The sequence below is a fragment of the Chenopodium album genome, chromosome 17, assembly GCF_948465745.1.
Source record: "Chenopodium album chromosome 17, dcCheAlbu1.1, whole genome shotgun sequence".
Classification (NCBI taxonomy): domain Eukaryota; kingdom Viridiplantae; phylum Streptophyta; class Magnoliopsida; order Caryophyllales; family Amaranthaceae; genus Chenopodium; species Chenopodium album.
In genome coordinates, this window is record NC_137850.1 from 37961337 (window position 1) to 37982981 (window position 21645).

At 36.8% G+C, this 21645-nt stretch overlaps 1 protein-coding gene across 1 annotated transcript in view; it reads left to right on the plus strand.

The window, feature by feature from the left end:
• The window catches only part of LOC145588924 (putative LRR receptor-like serine/threonine-protein kinase At4g29180), a 33500-nt gene continuing 11855 nt past the window's right edge, over window positions 1-21645 (plus strand). The window contains exon 1 of the mRNA XM_081645510.1: window positions 1-139. Coding sequence (XP_081501636.1) covers window positions 1-139 — 139 coding nt within the window. The remainder of the gene's footprint in view (window positions 140-21645) is intronic.

Below are 21645 nucleotides of genomic sequence, written 5' to 3' on the forward strand. Positions count from 1 at the left end.
ATGCTGAAACTCAATATTATATGTTTGATTCTATTTCTTGGTACCACGGCGACCACTGTCGTCACCGCCACCAAACCACTAGGCATTCATAACTACCAGCATCAAAGGAGGCTCCTTACAAATGCAAGAGACACAACTGGTAACTCATTTATTTTTCCTTCATTTATTAAAACCAAAATTTTTCTAAAATGTTTGAAATACTGTTATTAACTACGACTATAATTACCAAAAAGGCAACCAGTCCGGGATTGTATCCAATCATAAAGGTTCTTCTAAGTACAAGTGAGCTAATTTAATTAATAACAAAAGGTTTATGTTTGTGATAGCTAGATCTAATTCGAATCATGTTTACATCATTTCCATATTGGCCATATCATAGGCATGTGGTTCTATCTACAAAAAAGAAAAGATGCATTGTAGCAATTGGATGAATGTACGACTCAAATCTTGTTAAAATTATTACTAGAGATGAAAGAGGGGAAAGAGAAACCAAACATGTATTCAATCCATTGAAAACAAAATACACAATAACATATGGAGTGTATATATATAGTGCAAAATTAAGTTGAAAGTAAGAACATGATTTCATGATCATTAGATCATGTCTACCTAACATTGAGTCTATAGACACTCTACTCTTATCTATTAACTATTACTAAAACAGAAGTTGTTGACGTTACTATGCCCACATGCCGCTTTCTCAATAAAGAATTTCCCGCCTAGATACAATGATGATGTCATTTTTTTTTTGTAGAGCTATTATATTTAACATTTTTGAAATTTAAATATTGGAAGTTTCTATGACATTACAACTAAAACTTATCAATTTATCGTAGGAAATTGAAACAATTGTAAATAGCACACTAATAAATGACATCCTACATTGAAATATGAATTAGACAAAGTTACACAGATACTATATCATAATTTTGATGGAAATAAAAAATTTTAAAATTACAAAAAATACGTAATTCTTTTATATTTATGTATAATAGTGATTTATTTTTAAAATGTACAAATTTAAAATAGATTTTATATAAACCGTCATAGCACGGGTTCTAACCTAGTGACTCTACTAATACAAACTAATATCTTAAGAAAACATATTCCTATAGTTTGAAGTTAGCTAACTACTCCCTCGGTCTCTTACTTTTAGCCTCATTATTTCAAAGAGAAGCTATGCGTCATAAGGCTTACCTTTCATAAAATTTCGTGAGGAAAACCTCAAAACAACAAGCCCAGCTTATAAATGATATCATATATCCAATAGATCATATCATCCAACGTACTGCTACAATGAAGACAATGCTAGCTTGATCTGTACACCCGAGTGTACCATGTATGGTACACCCAACGACATTCGCTTCTTCATAAAACACAGGTACAAAACAAGTTTTAAAAAAGCGAAAAGAACATCATGTTAGTAAATAATGAACATGCATATTTTAAGGAACATCAAGTTAAGATAAAAAGAACGCGAGATATTCTCAACAAAAACCTTTAATTACGGGAAAAGATCTACCCATGGCTCACATTACCTGATAAAATCATATCAAAATTTATCATTTTCCAAAATCAGTTTTGCTTTCTCTCCAAAAATACAGTTTCTCTTAATAATTTTTATTCTCTGAAATTATTTCACCAAAAATAACTTAAGATTTCGTTTTTAAATTTCAAAATTCAAAATTTTAAATTTTATTTTCAAAATTTCAGTTTTCAAATATATATATATATATATATATATATATATATATATATATATATATATATATATATATATATTATTTCATTCATATTTTTCACCAATTATATATGGATCTTGCTAACAAACGCCCCCGGGGCGTTGGATAAGTATTTAAAATCTTAGCTAAAATGGTATTAATTTGGGAAAGCATGACAAAATCACGCGTCGATCGGTGTAATTAGTGTTAGTTTTAATTTAATCTTTCTACTTTTAACAAGCTTATCCAACGTCCCCGGAGCGTTCGTTAGTTTTTTGAGTTTTGTTTTTGGATCATGGTAAGGTATATATATATATATATATATATATATATATATATATATATATATATATATATATGTATATATATATATATATATATATATATATATATATATATATATATATATATATATATATATATATAATTATCATGTTCTTTATTAATATTACGAATGTTCATTAGATCTGAAAAACAATCATCAAAAGAGGAGATCTCAAAAGAATACATCATCATCCTTCCTGATCCTAATTCTATACATAGTTAAGGATAAATTAATATTAAAAAGCAAAATGGCGCTCCCGCTAGATAACAATATTTGATACATTGTCTTTCTCACATTTATTGCTCTTATATTAAATATTTCTTATCATCCCAAAAAAACAAACCTGAGTAGTGAGTACTATGTGAATGCAAACCAAAATTAGTGCCATAACTTTCATTAATTAATGGAAGGTAAAGAGAGTATTATTTTACATGTATATCAGTGAGTCTTTCAATAATCAAAAAACAAAATTAAAAAAAAAAAAAAAAAATCTGATATTTCATTAAACATATAACAAAATTGCATATGCGATTACATGTTCTTTGAATATATATGCAATTTTGTAGGTGCACAATATCACCAATGCCATAATTATTCCGATTATTTCTAATGTATCGTCATATCTGTCAAAGATAAAATCCTAGCAGACCCAACTAATAATGTAGTATGTTAAGTAGAGTCGAATCCATATATGAAAATGACTTTTTTTTTTAAAACACTTCTTAGCTTTTATAGAAATTATATCATGCATGTACGAAATCTGAATAAAACAATAGTCTAAATTAATTATAGTAACAAAATACATAAAATAAAATAAAATAAAATAAAAACAGGTTGTTGTTCACCATGGTTTTAGTTTTAACTACTTCGTATATTAAATTAGTTTTTGGGCTCGGACGATACCCCGCATTATTACATGAAACTGATCAATATTATTTGTTGTAATTGATGATTCAATTTTCTTGTAATGAAATTTGTTGTTTATATTATCATTTGTTACATATTAATATTTTGTGTTCTAAAGATCATATAAAAAATCACATAGCTTGGTGGTAAGACACTTAGTTCTAGATCGAGTTAAATGGTTGTGAGTTAAAATCTTGTGGTGATTTTTTTTTTATTTTTTTATTTTTATTTTTTATTTTTTATTTTTTTTATTATTATAAGTGCATGACATGTAATGAAAACAAATGGAAGGGAGAGCTACATGGAGAAACGCCTTTTAATATATTAGTATAGATTATCATTATCAATTCAATTAATCAAGTATTATTTTTCAATTCAAACTTATATAAACATATATCCCTACCTTTTTAAAAGTATGAGTAAACTCTTATAAATAGTGTTGTGATGATTAAGCCCTTAAAATATTTACATTATTTACATATTTACCCTTTTAAAAGTATGGTCACACTTTTATGAATAGTGGTGAGATGATTAAGTCCCTACAAATATTTACACTATAATTTACATATTTACCCCTATTAAAAGTATGGTCACACTTTTATGAATAGTGTTGAGACGATTATGTCCGTAAAATGTATATTAACACATTTTCCCTCACTGATGGTAATTGTTTTTTTTTTTTTTTTTGAAATCTTAAGAATAGTGTGTGGATGTTTATACCCCTGAATATTATTATGTTACATATTTTCCCTCATTAACACTACTAAAGTACTAATAACTACAGTTATAAAATAACGCTAAACCCAAAAAAAACTTCCTTGACATGGCTAGTTATTATACGCGCATCGCGCGCATTAGCCGCCCTCATTATAATAAAAATTGATCAATTTGCAAGATTAACTAAAAAAACCATCAGTTGGAGATATCAAAGCTTAATCAAATCACCAACAAATATTAATCGTGATTCATTATATAAACATATGGATTTCCAAACCCTAGAAAATAAACTACTCAAACATGAAAAAACAATAAAAATAAATCTAAAAAAGAAAACATAATTAAATTAAAAGGAATAAAAGATACTTCTAACAATTGAAATCATAAATCCAAGAATCATCCATGGAGATGATATGAGAAACTAGAGCTTTAGAAAAAACTACAACGAATATAAAAATGATAAAATGTAAAACAATAATTCCTTGGAGTATTTATAGGTGTTTTGGGTGTTTTTGTCCCTCGGGAGATTTACAGCTCAGAGATTGGTTGCGCGCGGTCTGTATCTGCAAAACAAGGGAGACTCCGAATGGTTGGAGCTCCGCCTCCGGCAGTCAAGTTAGTACTTGAAGAATAATGGGAGAAAGTGCGGAAAAAGAGGTAAGATCTTCTCGAATTCCGAGATCAGCGGATTTTCTTATGTAAGAGAATGTATGTAGGGTATGCTGTAATAAATGTAGATCTCTCCAAAAAGAGGGAAATCTCCCTATTTATAGGGTCTTTGGTAAATGTGCCCCTAATTAGGTCATTCTGACATAATTATTATGGGCTGCGCTGCATTGCGGCTTTCTCGGGATTTGGGCCGATGAAGGCCGCCTTTTCTTCCCAAGTTCAAGGAGAGACACGTGTCAAAAGGAGATTGGCCCAGTTTGGACCAACTGAAATATGACACGTGTCAAGGCTTGATTGGGCCACGTGGCATGGGTAAAATTACCCAAAATATTTGCCCCTCACAGATGTGATGTGGCGCGCCACGTGGCATCTGTGACACATGTCACTCTTCCATAGGTGGCTATTCAAAAGGGTTTTTTTTTTACTGTGAAAATTTTAACTTTTCACATTCCGGGGAAATTACGAAATTACCCTCAAATTTACCCCTTTATAAATACTAACTTTACCCCTCTAGTTTTGGACGTTTCTAATAAAACATTCTAGAGAGATAAAGTCAAAGAGTTTCTAGAGAGAGAGAGTCTACCTATCGTCTTTGTGTGAACACAAACCTTGCATTTCTCCCGTCTGCGTCAGCTGGTTATCGACCGCCTGTGCCTCAAGCAAGCAGGATCTTCTTTTGCAGCAACTCAATCGGACCTCGCTCTTTGCCCCCCTTTCAGAGACAAACGTAAGGTACCGCCTCTACCCCTTTCAATAAATGGACTCATCACCAACACACACGACACAGCCTTGGTTAGTAGTCAGCCGGTCACCCGGGACGGCTGAGTCTAGGACTGGGAGTGCCAGCTCTGGGTGCTTGGAGCAATATTATACTCTCCAACCGACCATCTATGTGTCTGTGCAGGACACGATGGCCAGAACCAAACAGACGGCCACCAGACGGCGTCGAGGAGACGGTACTTTGGAAGTACCGTCTAGAGAGGTAACCCCGGTTGAGGGGTCTCAGGGTAACAAAGGTTCTGGGGAGTATTCCCCATCTAGCATCCCAAGAACCCCCAGCGATACAATTTTGCATGAGGGTAGAGACGGTGAAGAAATCGTTTCCCAGATGGAAATTGATCAAGCTGACCCTGTACACCAAAACGGGGAAGAGTCCACTTCTGGGTCAGCCGGTGACCAAGGAGACGATGAAGACTCCGCCTCAGGGTCAAGCTCTGAGGATGATAGTGAAACTCCCCTCCCTCCGCTTGAGGATAGTGAGGTTGAGGAGAGAAAAAAATGGGAGGATAAGGACGATCCTTTCATAATTCATGTCTCTGCTAAGGACAGAGAAATCATGATAAACGACATAGAGGGTTTTGTAAAGAAACGGCCCTTGGGTAAAGGTTATACCATCTGGGCACCGCCTGCTCTAGGCACTATAGCCTGGGAGGATGACCAGCCGAACGTCGACGCCTACTTTGGATGTTATGAGGCAGCGTTTTTGGCAGGTCTCCGCTTCCCTCTTCACCATGCGGTGAGAGCTATTCTTAGGGCTTATGGCTTAGGAGCCTGGAAACTCTCAACAAACTCATGGGGCAACATTCTGGGGTATGTTGCCACCTGTGAGATGCAGAACTTGAACCCCAGCTGGCAGGCGTTTACCCACGTGCATTACTTGAGTCACAACCCAGGTGGCTGAAGGGTGTGGTACACTTTGACCACCCTTCCAAAGTACCGGATGACATTGGACAAGGTGTCCAAGTACGACGATTGGAAGACGCGGTTTTATTTGTTGTCTGCCCCAACCCATAAAGAGAACCGGGAGATGCGTCGGTACAATAAGAAACCTGACCTTCTGGGTCGCAAGTGCGCTCTCCCCAAAATACCGGGAGATGACTATGACGCAATCATGGGGACAGAGTTTTTTAAGCTTCATCCGTTCTGAGTGATCGAATAGAACGAGAAGCATGAGATACTTGTAACAACATCATCATAGCCTAGATACTGGGAAATGTATCTAATTTCATCAAAAACTCTATAATGTTTATTAATAATTGTCCTTGAATCTTGACACAACTTGAGAAAATGTTTGCAATTGCAAATTGATTCAGAAAGTATCAGTTTTAATAAAGAAATATATGAGACAAAGCAGTTTGGGAAATATGCAACTGATATTACACAAACCTGAAGATTTTTTCGGAGGAACTAGAGAGCATGACTAGCCTACCTTCTATCACTACTACGAGTGCAGAGTTATTATCTGCATTTCTCACTGCCCTAAATTGACATAATAAAGATTAGAAACTATTTTAGTTTTTGAATGGACTAAATGACACTTATAGTCAACAAAGGAGTCATATTCTTATGTAAACGTGTTTACCTAGTGTAGACTCGGCATACAATACATTCCATCAAGATGAAAATTAGAGAACAGTCTTGAAAGCTATGAAAAGACGAAGAAAGTGAACCTTTAGCAATGCTCAGTAAGGGAAATGAACATATGATAGGAGAATTTTCATGTACTTATTGTGGAAAATGTGGTCAAGTTAGGGAAAAGTGTTAATACATGAAGGGGTTTGGAAGTGGACATCCAAAAATAGCTAAAAAAAATACTCTAGAGTGAACAATAATAGAGGTGGATTCGGAGGTGGTAGTGGAAATAAAGGAGGATAAATAGGAAGATTGATAGAACAACTACATATGTGCGCGAGCACGTACTAGCGGTAACTACCTTGCCTTTTAATGCAAGTCAGCTAGTGCAATTTGGTGAATATGTGGCCTAGTGTAGGAAAGTACGCTAGAGGCCTGGAGCAAGTGGAGAAGAAGAAGATGATCAAGAGTTAATATATGCAGGCATGGTGAGCTGTCACTATGCAAATACAACAAGTATAACTAGGATCATTGATTCAGGGGCATCTGATTATATGACAAGCAATTTTGAGATATTAGAGAATGCTAAGAAATGCAAAGTAAGGCAAAATTCAATCTTCCTACAGGCCACACATCAGGGATAACTCACAAAGGATCTGTAAGCCTAGAACGAATATGGGATAAAACTCAAAGAAGTTCTGTAAGTTACAGTTATTAAGCATATAATTTGCTCTTTGTATAGAAGTTGGTGGAAATGAGTTGTGCATAGTAGATTTTCATGCCCACTATTATGTGATATAGGACAAGAAGAGGTAGTGATCAGAGGAATATGCAAGGCTAGAAATGGTATGTACTATCTTATAAAGGAATTTATGAAAAGTGTAACTAAGAAGCTTGCTGAAATGAAGAAGTATAGTGAGAAATTGGCCTTGAATGAAACATCAACAATTAATTGTAAGAAATGTGAACAAGCTGAGCACTCCAAATCTCTATTAGGTCATATCCCCATGACTAAAATCTGAAAAATTGAAGAGCCAAAAGGAATTGATAACAAGTGTATGAACACGAGATACATATCTTGTTGCAAAGTTCACAAAGCCGCCTTATACTTTTTGAGCATCTTTAATTAGGACAAAAACATGCCTTTAAGCTAATACGAGGGAGCTCTTAAAGTGGCAACTAGGTATAATCAGAAGTAATTCTTGACAACAGTAGATGACTTCTGTAAAATTACATGGGTGAAATTTCTAAAAGAGAAATATCAAGCATTCAATGCTATAGTCTATAGAAGAGTTTTTTTATATAGAAAAAATCAGTATGGAAAGGAAGTGAAAGCCATAAGATCTGACAATGTATTAGAGTGTGATGATGCAAGCTGTAAGATGGGAATTTTTCATTAGATAAGCTGTGTGGGCAGACCACAATGAAATGAAAGAGTTGAAAGAAAGCATTAGGGGTGAGCAAACCGGTCAAAATTTTAGGACCCGGACCCGGAATTGGTTGGAACCGGCTCCTAAAATTCGGAACCGGAATTGAAATTGGTTCAACCGGGTCCTAAAATTTAGGACTTGGAATTGGAACCACCGGGTACCGGTTCCGGTTCCGGGTTTCCACTTATGTAAATAATTATTAAAATATAATATAAATTATGATACTTATTTAAGTTTATTTTCATTTTTAGCGTTTAACACTTATATTTTTATGTACATTAAGATATTTTATTTATGTTAGGTATTAAAAATAATTTTTTAATTTTACTAACTAGATACATTTAACATAATTTTATTTAAAAAAAAAAACTTATTTAGTGTGGCATATGTTAGTTAACCGAGTACCCAACCGGTTCCGGGTCCAAAAAATCAAGAATTGGAATTGGAACCGGTTGCAACCGGTTCCTTAATTTATTACCCGGAATTGGAACCACCGGGTCCAATTCCGGCTCCGGAACCACCGGGTCCTAACCAAATCTAATTCCAATTCCGGGTACTCGGAATTTTTGCTCACTCCTAGAAAGCATAAGAACATCCTGGAAATTGACAGCCAAAATTTTTGTGAATAGGGATGTGAAGTTCTATGAACTCATCTGTATTTACAAAATATTCTATCCTCATAGTAAAATCCGCATTTGAAATTTTAAACATTGGCAAATGCATTAATAGTAGAGCAATAGAAGATAGTAGAAGATATATAGTAAAATTAATGAGGAAATTGATCATGAGGAGTTGATCAACCTAATGAGGTTAATAACTTGATCACACCCTTATTGGTGATGAAGAGCCAGTAAGAAGGAGCTTTAGAGCTCATGTGCCACCAATTTGGCACGAAGAATATGTGATGGGAAGCACCTTATCAAATATTTGTGTTAAGCCCTATCCCAGAAAAATAAAAACCATTGTCTTTGTCCAGAGAGCAACGCTTTAAACAATATCTATCTGAATAGAAAGGAATGGGGTAGATGCAATTAATAAGGAATGAGAAGCACCGGAGGATAATGCTATTTGGGATAAAATTGATTTTCCACAAGGTAAAAGGCAATATGTTGTAAATGGGTGTACAAAACTGGATACAAACCTGGAGAGAAAAAGAGATACGACATATAATTATATAAAGACTTGTTGTTCAAGGAAACAAGCAAATATATAAAGTTCACTATGATCAGACATTTGCTCATGTAGAAAAAATGACCATTGTAAGGTCTTTGCTTGCATTTGATACCCTTGAGAGCACTCACCACAGTGAGTAAAAATATGCTCATGAGCATTTTAATGAGAAAAAAGCATAAAATGCCTCATCTCATCAATGAGCATAAGTTAAAATGCTCATGAATATTTTATAAAATGCTCATACTATAAGCAAAATTTTAGATGAATAGTACGAGTGGGCCAAGGTTGAAATTCATTAATCAAAAGATTATTAAATATAAATATGGTAATGTATAAGAGAGAGAAATAATGTTTGTGGGTATTGAAAAAGTTAGGAGAGAGAATGATGAGAAAAATTATTTTGATCATTGGTGAGATAAAATATGACCACCAAAAATGCTCATGAGGAAAATAAGATTAGAGGAAATAGAAAGTGGGTAGAGAGCGAATGAGGAAACAAAAAAAAAAATGATCATTGTTGTGAATGCTCTAAAGATTGGATTTTGCATCAAATGGATGTTAAAAATGCTTTTTTGCATGGTGAATTGCACGCAGGAAGATGTGTACATGAAGCTTCCACAAGGATCTAATGGAACAGGCATCCGAATTAAAGTTCAAGGAGAGGGAGAGAAAATTGACTTGAGAATTGGCGGAGTTTGCAAATTGAAGAAATCTCTGTATGGGCTCAAGTAAGGTCCTAGATAGTGGTTTGCAAGGTTAAATGTTCCCTTGAAGAGCAATATGTTCACCCAGTCAAAGTATGATTGCTCATTATTTCTGAAGAAAAAGGGTAGAAGTTTTATAGTCATCTTAGTTTATGTAGATGACTTGATTGATGTCGAAAATTATATAAAGGAGAATACTGAAGCAAACTTGTTTGCATCTTAGTTTCTATCTCATGAAAGACGTGGGTGAATTGAGATACTTTATTGGGATTGAATTAGACATAGATGAACAAGGCATTTTATCCCAAAGAAAGTGCATTGCTAACATAGATCCTGTTTGGCAGTATCGTTTAGGCAGTGGTTAGCCTTTGAATCAAGTCAAAACACTAAAAGTAAAATATAAGTGCGTTTGGTAAGATAGTGATTCATGTAGCGGTAGGTTAGTAGTAGAGGTAGCTTTTAAGTAGCTTTTGTCAAGCATTAATAATATTAGCGTTTGAAACGTAGCACAATCGCTTTTGACAAATTTTGTTTACTTTTTAAATATTATGCACGAGTTTTTACTATATTTTAACATTTCAACCACTATTTTTCCCAAACACTCATAATATTTACCACTACATTGATAGCTAACTCTACCCACTACTAATTGACAGCTACTCGCTATTCTAAGAGCTACCCACTACTCGACCGCTAAAAGCTAACCACTACCGCTAGTTTTGCCAAACATATACTAGTAGAGTATGATACGGTGAATGTGAGGCCTCTCAAGCTTCTTATGGATCCACATCTAAAGTTGACAGTTGAAGGTGGGAATGCTTTAAGTGACGTTGAGCCATACCTGAAGTTAGTGGGAAATCTCATTTATCTCTTACTCACAAGGCCAAAGATCTCAAACTGCTCATTTGCTAAATAAAGTTATGCACAAAACCAACTGATATTCACTACTAGTGTGCCAAAGGAGTGCTTAGATACTTTTCAGGCTCAACTCAACAAGGAATACTTCTTGCCTCAATTGAATTGAAAGCCTACTGTGATAGTGACTAGACAAGGTGTCAAAGCACCAAAAGCTCAAAATCAGGGTTCTACATTCTCCTTAGGAAATCTCCAGCCTCTTGGAAATCAAAGAGACGGTCTGTGGTTGCAAGAAGCACTTTAGAAGCTAAATACAGATCAATGGCCTTGACACTATGTGAAGTGATGTGGTTAAAGCAGTTCTTGAAAGATCTGGGAATGAAAAAGTTGGAAATAACATCAGTGTTAGGTGGTAATCAAGTTGCTTTAGCTATTACAGTTAACCCTGTGCATCATGAGAGGACCAAACATGTTGAAATGTCATTTCATCGGAGACAAGTCAAGTGAAGGGATTATTGCTCCTTCCTATGTTCACAGATCTCAACAAATTGCAGATATGTTCACTCAAGTTCTTAGGTTCTTGTTAGAGGACAAACTCAACCAAAAGCTTAAGCTGATGGTTGAGGCCCAGGAATATGTTTTATACTCTATCACTCCCCCTCACATGAAAGGCCCTTTGAGCTTGAAATGTGGATGCAACACAAGTCCACCCATACCTGGTGCGAATTAATTCCACTTTAAAGGAGGGGCGGATGAGATTCGAACCCATGACCTTTGTGTCACCCTGGCTCCGATACCATGTTAAAGGACCAACTCAACCAAAAGCTTAAACTGATAGAGTATAAAACATATTCCTGGTCCTCAACCATCAACTTAAGCTTTTGGTTGAGTTGGTCCTCTAACATGGTATCACAGCTTAGGTGAGATCTTGGAATCATATACTGTAACACCCCAATAATTCTCTCTTTAAACCTATGAATACCCTGTACAAAATCCAAGAGAATTACTGGCATGCTACCGCCACGTGTTCAAACGTTAAGGCTTTATCAGAAAATAGCAGCGGAAAAACTAATTCAGCTATAAATAAGTTTCAAAACCGATAACCAAAACCAAATTAAATCATACAACTTGGAACCATTAAGGCCCTTATTAAAAACCCCACAAAAGTAGTAAATAAATAAACTAGAGTTTAATAAAATTCAAACTTATAAAAAGAAATAAACTGCAAATAATAACCAACTCTCCACTCAAAATCTCACAACCCTGATGCGAATGTTGCGTGTGTAAGAACCTGTGGTTAATCTGCTCCCCAATATTACAAGTGTAAAAATTGGATCGTCACAGGGTCATTGAAAGGAGAAGGCCATGACCAAAGAAAGCCACACACAAAAGCACGCAATCAGTAAAGCTGAGTACATACAAGCTGCGAAACAAATAAGAAATCCATAACATCCTACTAATAATCAATCATCACACATCATTAGTTTATAGACTCGACACATGACTCAACTATTTACATTACTAAGACTCCATTAATTATTAATAGGTAAATCATTATTTTTATTCATTGGATTTAGCAATAGACAAGGTTGTCCAACCCATGCTCCATTTGGAAAATCAATAAAAGAAAAACCCCATGCCTCCTTTCGGAAACATCAATAAACATCCAACGACCACGGGCGCGACTCCGTGACCATAGTTAGTATGAGATCTCACCTAACTCCTAGTTTTAAAAAATTAACATTTGAAATAGGAGACTCGTAGATCAAGCGGCCTCGATAAAAATACACGGCTAATACCCCGTCGTGTACCCCAACCCCTCACTAGTAGAAAATACATAATGACAAGCAATTCAAACCCCCTAATGGGAAGCGGTTCTGAACCGCATGCCCTTAGGGGGCTTGCCAATTGGTCTTTAAAATGGCAAGCGGTTCAGAATCGCTTGCCAATTGTAGTGAAAGGGCAGCGATTTTGGCGCCAAACTGCTTCCCTTAAGGGGTATTAAAAAAAAAATTGGTTTTTTTCAATTAAATTGATACATAATCAAACCAAATGTAAAAACATTAATATTTTTATTAATTAATTTTTATAATATTATTTACTTTACACCACCAGCCACCACCCATAACAACAACCACCAAACACCACCAGCCACCACCCACAACAACAACAGCCACCAACCACCAGCCACCACCCCACATCACCAACAACAACAAAAAAAATTACAATTTGTGATTTCCAACCACCAAACACCACCAGCCACCACCCACAACAACAGCCACCACCAAACAACAGCCACCACAACACTAGTAGAAAATACAACCAGACCCCCACCCACGACCAGAACCCCACCCAAACCCAAACCACAACCCCCACCCACCACGACCCTAACCCAAACCACAACCCCCACCCACCACGACCCTAACCCAAACCACAACAGCCACCACGACCCTAACCCAAACCACAACAGCCACCACGACCCTAATCCAAACCACAACCCCCACCCACCACGACCAGACCCCCACCCAAACAACGACCAGAATACGCCGATTTGGACAAAAAATATTCGACCCACCTTAAAAAAACATACCATCTAACCACAACAACCAGAAAAAGCCGATTTGGGCTTGAAATTATGGTTTTAAAGGTCAAATTCGACCATAAAAACTCTAGATCTAGGGTTTTCATGGTCGAATTTGACCTAAAAAACTTGAACACCAACACATGCACAAATTTGCTCGATCTTGTTCGAAATTTGCTCGATTTTACTTGGGGTTTTGTTCGATTTTGCTCGAAATTACCTGGTTTTGGTTCGAATTTAAGGAGATGAGAAAGAACAAAGAAAAAGAGAAAGTGAAAGAGAAGAAAGGGGCGAATTAGGGAAGAGACGAGGAGAGAGAGGAAAAACGGGAGTAAAAATGAAAGAGGAGAGAGATGGAACTCGGCGGAAATGAAAGAGGAGAGAGAGAGCTGAGTAAAGAAAGAGGAGAGAGAGAAATAAAAGAAGGGGAAGGTGAATTGCGCGCATTTAGGGTTTTTTTTTTAAATGGCAAGCGGTTTGGGGTTGAACCGCTTGCCAATATATCTAATGGCAAGCGGTTCAACCCCAAACCGCTTGTCATTATATATATTGGCAAGCGGTTCGCGCCAAAACCGCTTGCCATTTGAAATTACAGGATTTAAAAAAAAAAAGGTTAATGGCAAGCGGATTTTAAAAACCGCTTGCCATTTGGGGCTTCCCATCACTTATTTTCTACTAGTGCCTGATTGTCATTACTCCAGAAGTGCACCAATCCAAAGTTTTATTGCTCATCGATCTTGCACTTTACGTGATTTACAGGTTTAGACTTGGTGATGACTCATATGCAAACAATACTGTTGTTTCAATGAATACTACAAGAAGGGGGGGTTGAATTGTAGTATGAGAGTTTAGCCAAACTTTTTGCGGAATTAAAATTAAGTTAGCTAAAGGAACTGAGAGATTAACTGAAGGAACTAAAGAATGCAAGAGAGATTTTACGTGGAAAACTCCTTGGCCCTAACAAGGAGAAAAACCACGACCACTTGGGATTTTGGGAAAAGAATCTTCACTAGAATAGGGCAAATGATCCTATTACAAGCTAAAGACTCAAACTCAAGTTGCGCTACGAACTTGAGACCCTGAGGAACAAGTCACCCAACTTGTTACTCTTCTCTTCTCTTTCTCTCTTCTCACTTCTCTGTTCTCTCTTCTCTTTCTCTGTTCTCTCTTCTCTTTCTCTGTTCTCTCTTCTCTTTCTTTTCTCTTTCTCTTCTCTTTCTCTTTTCTCTTTCTCTTCTCTTTCTCATACACAAATGTTCACTCGAACTTCCCCATTCCCCAATTACAACTCGAAAGAAAAACAAACTCTAGTATAAGAACATTAAGAACACTCTAATCAACTTATGTGGAATTGGACGCTTGACTCAATTAAAAGCTTGAAAACTTATGTGAGCAAGGACAAGTTTTTCCAACAGAAATCAAGAGCTATTTATAGATCACAAAACGCCTTGGAAAAACTTCATTGTGCTGCAAACCCATTACGCCACTACTCATGCCCACTAAGAAGATCATGTCCCTTAATTTAAGGAACCATGAACTCCTCAATTTTGCAGAACCACGACTTGAAGAAGAACGTGGGAGAGTAGGCCGCAAGTTTTGGAAAACATGGTGATTTTATTTTTTTCAGAAGATAATTTCGAAAATAAGAAAATAAAATAAAATCTTTTTGCACAAGATATTTTCGAAATTCAGAAAGAAATAAAATCCCTTTCAAAAGATAAACGTTTTAGATTGCAACCGTTTTCCTAAAAACTAGCATGCACAGTTTTATCTTCTTAGACCAATTCCACACAGATTTTTCGAGTGCCATTTAATATCTTATACTTACATAAATCCTAAAATATAAAAATATATTTAGTCTTCATGTTTCTCTGATGAAGCTTCTACTCCGAGGCTTCTGTTCCTTGGAAGGAACTTCTCTTCTCTGATGAGGCTTCTTCTCTGAAGCTTCTGTTCCCTGAGGGAACCTTCTCTTCTCCAGTCTTCATTTCTGAAGCGCCAGTTCCTGTGAGGGAACTCTTCTTTTTGGATAGCTTTGTTTCTGGCTTTCCTGTTCCTCATGGTATCTTTGCTCGACACTTAATTCTCCTAGTCTTTGCACTGATCACACACTCAAACAATCAAGCCTTTATTAGTATGTAAGTAAGTGAGGTTGTGTCATCATCAAAATCATTAAGTCCAACAATATTCCCCCTTTTTGATGATGACAAACAATCCAAACTTACTTACAAGGAAACAAAGATAATCCACCGTAAACTAAGGAAAGAAAATGCAAAAATATAATGCAATGCAAAAAGGGAACTACTTAATAAAAATAAAGACATAAAACAAAAAGAAGAAAAATTGCAAAAATGGAAAAACTTGTATTTACATATACCTGCCTGTAGAGATGTAGGCTTGCTGAGAAGACTTCGAACAGAGACCATAGAATGATTAAGTTTCCTTGGATAGTTTGCATCTTTTCCCCCTTTTGGCATTATCAAAAACCAACATACAAGCATAGTATACCATAACACAGCACCATCAAGTGGTCTAGTGTTAAGACAAGAAGCATGCATATATAGAGAAAACATTCACAAAGCATATAGGCAAAAGCATTATAGACATTCATCATCCAAAACCGATTTAAAACATCGGCCAATGTACCAAATTTGCAAGTTCAACCAAAAGAAACCAAAGTGCCCAAAATATTACAGACCAAAATAAAATTGTTTCCCAAAAACAAATAAACAAAAGTTTCATCAACATAAAAGGCTGCAAGGAAAGAGAGGTTAGGAAGCAGTGCTTTGGTCATCATCAACAGCAAGATCCTCAAGCTTCTTGCTGATTTGAGACACAATGTCCTTCACTGTGGACAGTCTCCCCTGTTCTGAGCTCGTGACCAGTTCCTTCAGGTCAGCATCAAGAGTGAGAACACTCTTCTTTAGTTCCTCCATCTTCACCGCTGATTGTTCTTGTTCCTTCAGCACCTTCTGGAGCATCTCCTTTATCTCCTTCACATCTTCGCTGGGAACCTTTGGCGGGGAACTAAATGCTGCAAAACCTGTTCCTGCAGATGCATACTTTCCCGAAGTAGGAGAGGGGGCAACTTTCTGCAGTTCCTCCTGTGCCTCAGATATATCAATGCATATTGGTGCTGGGGTCTCCTTTTTCTTCATCAACCTCAAACTCTTCCTCTTCTTCCTTCCCCCTGTCTCAACTACCTCTTCCACCTGTTTTTCCTCTTCCTCCTCCTGATCCTGTAACTCCTGAACCACATTCCCTATAGCCTCTTTTGCCTCATCTTCTCCTACTTCCCCCTCAACTGGACCACCTACTTCTTTTGGCCTCTTTTCCTCCTGCACAACTTCAAAACATCCATCTACAACTTTCATCTTATGGTTTTCAAGGAAAATAGGTTGTATATATTCGGTGTTTTTGAGGGGCAGGGGTTCTTTATTAGCAAAGGAAATGCCAAAACTTTCAAACACATAAGTGAGTAGGTTACCATATCCAACTTTCCAGCCTTTAGGAACACAATGAGCTAGATGTTGGATCATGATTGAAGGGAAGTTGATCTGGATCTTTTTGGCTAGGCAGTAGATTAAGACAGAGTCAAGCTTGTTGGCACTGTCTCTCTTTTGAGAACGAGGGATAATGTCATTGAACACGAATTTTAACAGGATTTTGTCAAGAGGGGTTAGGTCATTGTGGTTTATGTAGATTTCCTCAGGGTCTCCACCTAGATACTCCACAATCTCATCAATGTTTGCATCAGGAAGAGGGTTCCTTATCACATTGCTTTTAAAATACAAGTCATATCCAGTATTAGGAACATCAAACAACTCAGCCAAGTACATCGCATCAAACTCAATTTCTTTTTCATACACACAGCAGCGAATAACACCTTTAGAGTATTTGAAACTTTTATAGAAATCCCTCATAGCATCAACATACATACTCCGATTAAAACACTCACCCAACAAATTCACCCAATTTTGAGCTTCAAACAAATCCAACAATTCATAAAGCTTAACAGATTTACACCAAGGTAAATTAAGAGCCAAACCTGTCACAAAGTGATCGCCAATTTTCTCCTGTTTCTTCATAGAGGCAGGTTTGTCTCGATAATTGACCCCCATCTCCGAAATGCTCTCCTCCTCTTCTTGCATGTCCTCGAATTTTCTCTTTCGGGAAGAATTGGACGCAGTAGGAGATTCTTTCTTTTGCGGCTCAGGATTTTGAGTTTCGGGGATGATTTCCATGGTAATTTCTGGAACAGGGTTGGTGTTTGTTTCGGCTTCAACTTGGGTTTTTGGTGAGACAGACATTGGTGAGAAGTTTTGATCGAAGTGATGAGTGAGAAGGTAATTTTTGTGAGGTGTAATTTTTGGTGAGGCTGACATGCTTTTATGGTGGAGGTAACTTGAGGGAGTGAGGTGTCGTTTGGGAGGTGAGGTGAATTTAATTGATTTGACACTCCTATTTATTGCTTAGGGAAACGTAAACCGTGTTTCAAGAGAGTAATGGATGTGGGCAACTTTTGAACAAAAGATAATGATGAATTTTGATATATTCATCCGAATTTAGTGTTTAGATTAAAAAAATTGGAATTTTGAAGATCAGATAAACACAACAATTTTATCTTTTGAATTCAATGAAATTGCTTGCAAATACAACTTGATACACGGAACAATTCAACAAGGCTCATGCAATCAATTTTGGAGTTCTAATATCTATGACTTTCAAATTTACATGCCCATTAGTAAATGTTACTCCTGCTCACAACTTGCCTTAACTATGTAATTAAACATATAACACTTGTGCACAGTATACAATAGTTTAAGCACGTCAGTTTGAGTGTCATACCTGAGGGAACTTGATGCATTTCTCTTAGTATAACTTAATCATCCCAAGTTCCATTCTCATCTTCTCATGCCTTTCTCTATTCAAGGGTTTAGTCAATATATCTGCAATTTGATTGTCAGTTTGGCAGAAATCTAACTTAATTAAACCCTTTTCAACATTATCCTTAAGGAAATGATGCCTTATATGAATATGCTTCACTCTTGAATGATGGACTGGATCTTTAGATATGCAAATTGCACTAGTGTTATCACAATAGATAGTAATGCAATTAAATTTAATACCAAAGTCACGCAACTGTTGTTTGATCCAAAGGACTTGAGAGCAACAAGCAGCTGCTGCTACATACTCAACCTCTGCAGTAGACAATGCAACAGTATTTTGTTTCTTGGAACCCCAAGAAACTAGACAAGAGCCAAGGAACTGAACCATACCTGAGGTGCTTTTCCTGTTGACTAAGTCACCAGCATAGTCAGCATCAGTAAATCCTCTAAGCATAAAGTCATCACTTCTAGGATAGAACAGACACAGGTTATCTGTTCCTTTGAGGTATCTCAGAATTCTCTTAACAGCCGTTAGATGAGATTCCTTAGGGTTAGACTGAAATCTAGCACACAATCCAACACTAAAAGAGATGTCAGGCCTACTGGCTGTTAGATATAGCAATGAGCCAATCATACCTCTATAAGTCGTTTGATCCACACTTGTTCCTTGTGGATCATCATCAAGTCTCGTTGCTGTTCCCATAGGTGTGTGATTTGTCTTGGCATTCTCCATGTTGTACTTCTTCAGAAGTTCCTTGATGTACTTCTGCTGGTGAATCATTATTCCTTCTGTTGTTTGCTTTATTTGGAGTCCAAGGAAGAAATTTAGTTCACCCATCATGCTCATCTCAAATTCACCACCCATTAGCTCAGCAAAGTACTTGCACAAACCATTGTTAGTAGCACCAAATATAATATCATCAACATAAATCTGTACTACCAACAAATCAGTTCCTCTAGATTTAAGAAAAAGAGTTTTATCAACCTTTCCCCTTTTGAAATCATTTTTCAGGAGGAACTTTGAGAGCCTTTCATACCAGGCTCTTGGAGCTTGCTTAAGCCCATAAAGAGCTTTATCAAGCTTGAAGACATGATTTGGAAATTTAGGATTCTCGAAACCTGGAGGTTGTTCTACAAACACCTCCTCATTTAAAAAACCATTTAGAAAAGCACATTTCACATCCATTTGATAGAGTTTGAAACCCATAAAAGAGGCAAAAGCTACTAGAATTCTAATAGCTTCTAATCTAGCTACTGGAGCAAAGGTTTCATCGAAATCAATACCTTCCTGTTGGTTATAGCCTTTCACAACCAACCTTGCCTTGTTTCTTACAATGGTACCATGCTCATCCAGCTTGTTCCTGAACACCCACTTGAGCCCAATGATCTTCTTTTCCTTAGGCTTTGGCTCAAGGTGCCAGACTTTGTTCCTTTCGAACTCATTTAGTTCCTCTTGCATGGCTACTATCCAGTCAGCATCTCCCAAGGCTTCTTGATGATTTCGAGGCTCTAGGATGGATAGAAATGCTTGGAACGCACAGAAGTTCCTCATTTGTGATCTGGTTTGAGTTCCTTTCCCAATGTCACTGATTATGAGATCAGTAGGATGGGAACCTCTATACCTGAATGGCTTGGGATGAAATTCCCTTGCTGGAACTCCAATTTGAGGAGCTTCTTGTCCTGTTCCCTCTGCTTGTTCCTCTTCAGCTTGTTCCTCATTCACCTGTTCATCTTGGTGAGGAACGTCTTCATTCTCTTGAGGTTCTTCTTCTGCTGCAGGATGCTTTTCTTTGGCTTGCTTTTGATCTTCTTCTTCATCTTTGTCTCTGATCAATCCTATTTCAAAATCATTATCTTCTTCCTGTTCCTGTACACTCACAAACTGGTTAACTTCATCAAATATTATGTGAATGCTTTCCTCAACACACATTGAGTTCTTATTGTAAACTCTATAAGCTTTGCTGTCAGAGGCATATCCAAGAAATATAGCCTCTTCACTTCTCTCATCAAATTTGCCTAGATTTTTCTTACCATTATTATGCACAAAGCACTTACAACCAAAGGCCCTAAGATGAGATATGTTTGGTTTCCTTCCCCTGAAAAGTTCATAGGGAGTCTTGTTGATGATGCTTCTGATTGTTACTCTGTTAAGAATGTAACATGCTGTATTCACGGCTTCAGCCCAGAAGTTCCTTGGCAATCCACTTGCAATCAGCATGGTTCTAGCCATTTCCTCAAGGGTTCGATTCTTCCTTTCCACAACCCCATTCTGTTGGGGGGTTCTTGGAGCTGAGAAGTTATGGTTCATGCCATTTTCCCTGCAAAACTCATCGAATCTTGAGTTCTCAAATTCAGTTCCGTGATCTGATCTGAGATGGACTAGTGAGTAACCACTGATTTTCTGTATTTTCTTAGCAAAAGCAACAAACTCGTCAAAAGTTTCATCTTTACTTGCAAGGAAAATAACCCAAGTGAATCTGGAATAATCATCAACAATAACCAAAACATATTTTTTGCCACTCCTGCTTTGAATTCTCATGGGACCACACAAGTCCATATGGATTAGTTCCAAAGGCTTTGTAGTGCTCACCATTTTCTTCAATTTAAAAGATGAACGAACATGCTTGCCTTTCACACATGCATCACAAACTTTATTCTGTAGGAACTTGATAATAGGAAGTCCAACAACCAAGTTCCTTGACCTTAGTTTGTCCAGTAATGAAAAGCTAGCATGTCCAAAACGTTTATGCCATAGCAGGGGATCATCTTCAACAACACTTAGACATGTAAGGTTGTTCCTTGGGATTAAGTTGAGGTCTACAGTATATGTATTCCCTCTTCTTGTTCCTTCTAGAACAACCTTTCCTGATTTGTTGTTGATGATGTTGCAAGAATCAGAAGTAAAACTTACAGAGTTTCCCTTATCACAAAATTGTGATATACTGAGCAGATTGTGCATTAAGCCCTCGACCAGGAACACATTATCAATGGAATGAGATTTTGATCTTCCAATTTTTCCTTTTCCAATGATCTCGCCCTTCTTATTATCCCCAAAGGTTACTGTTCCTCCAGGGTAGTCTTCTAGTGAGAGGAATTTTGATTTATCACCTGTCATATGCTTTGAACACCCGCTGTCGAGATACCACGAGTTGTTCCCCCTCACTAGAACCTGCAAGAAAACTAAGAATTAGAATCAGGAACCCAGGTTTCCTTGGGTTCCTTTGACGTGGATGTAATATCAGTTTTCTTGACCCACACTTGTTTCATATTCCTTTGATTAGCTTCTTCTCGATTCCAACATTGATCATAGAGATGTCCAGTCT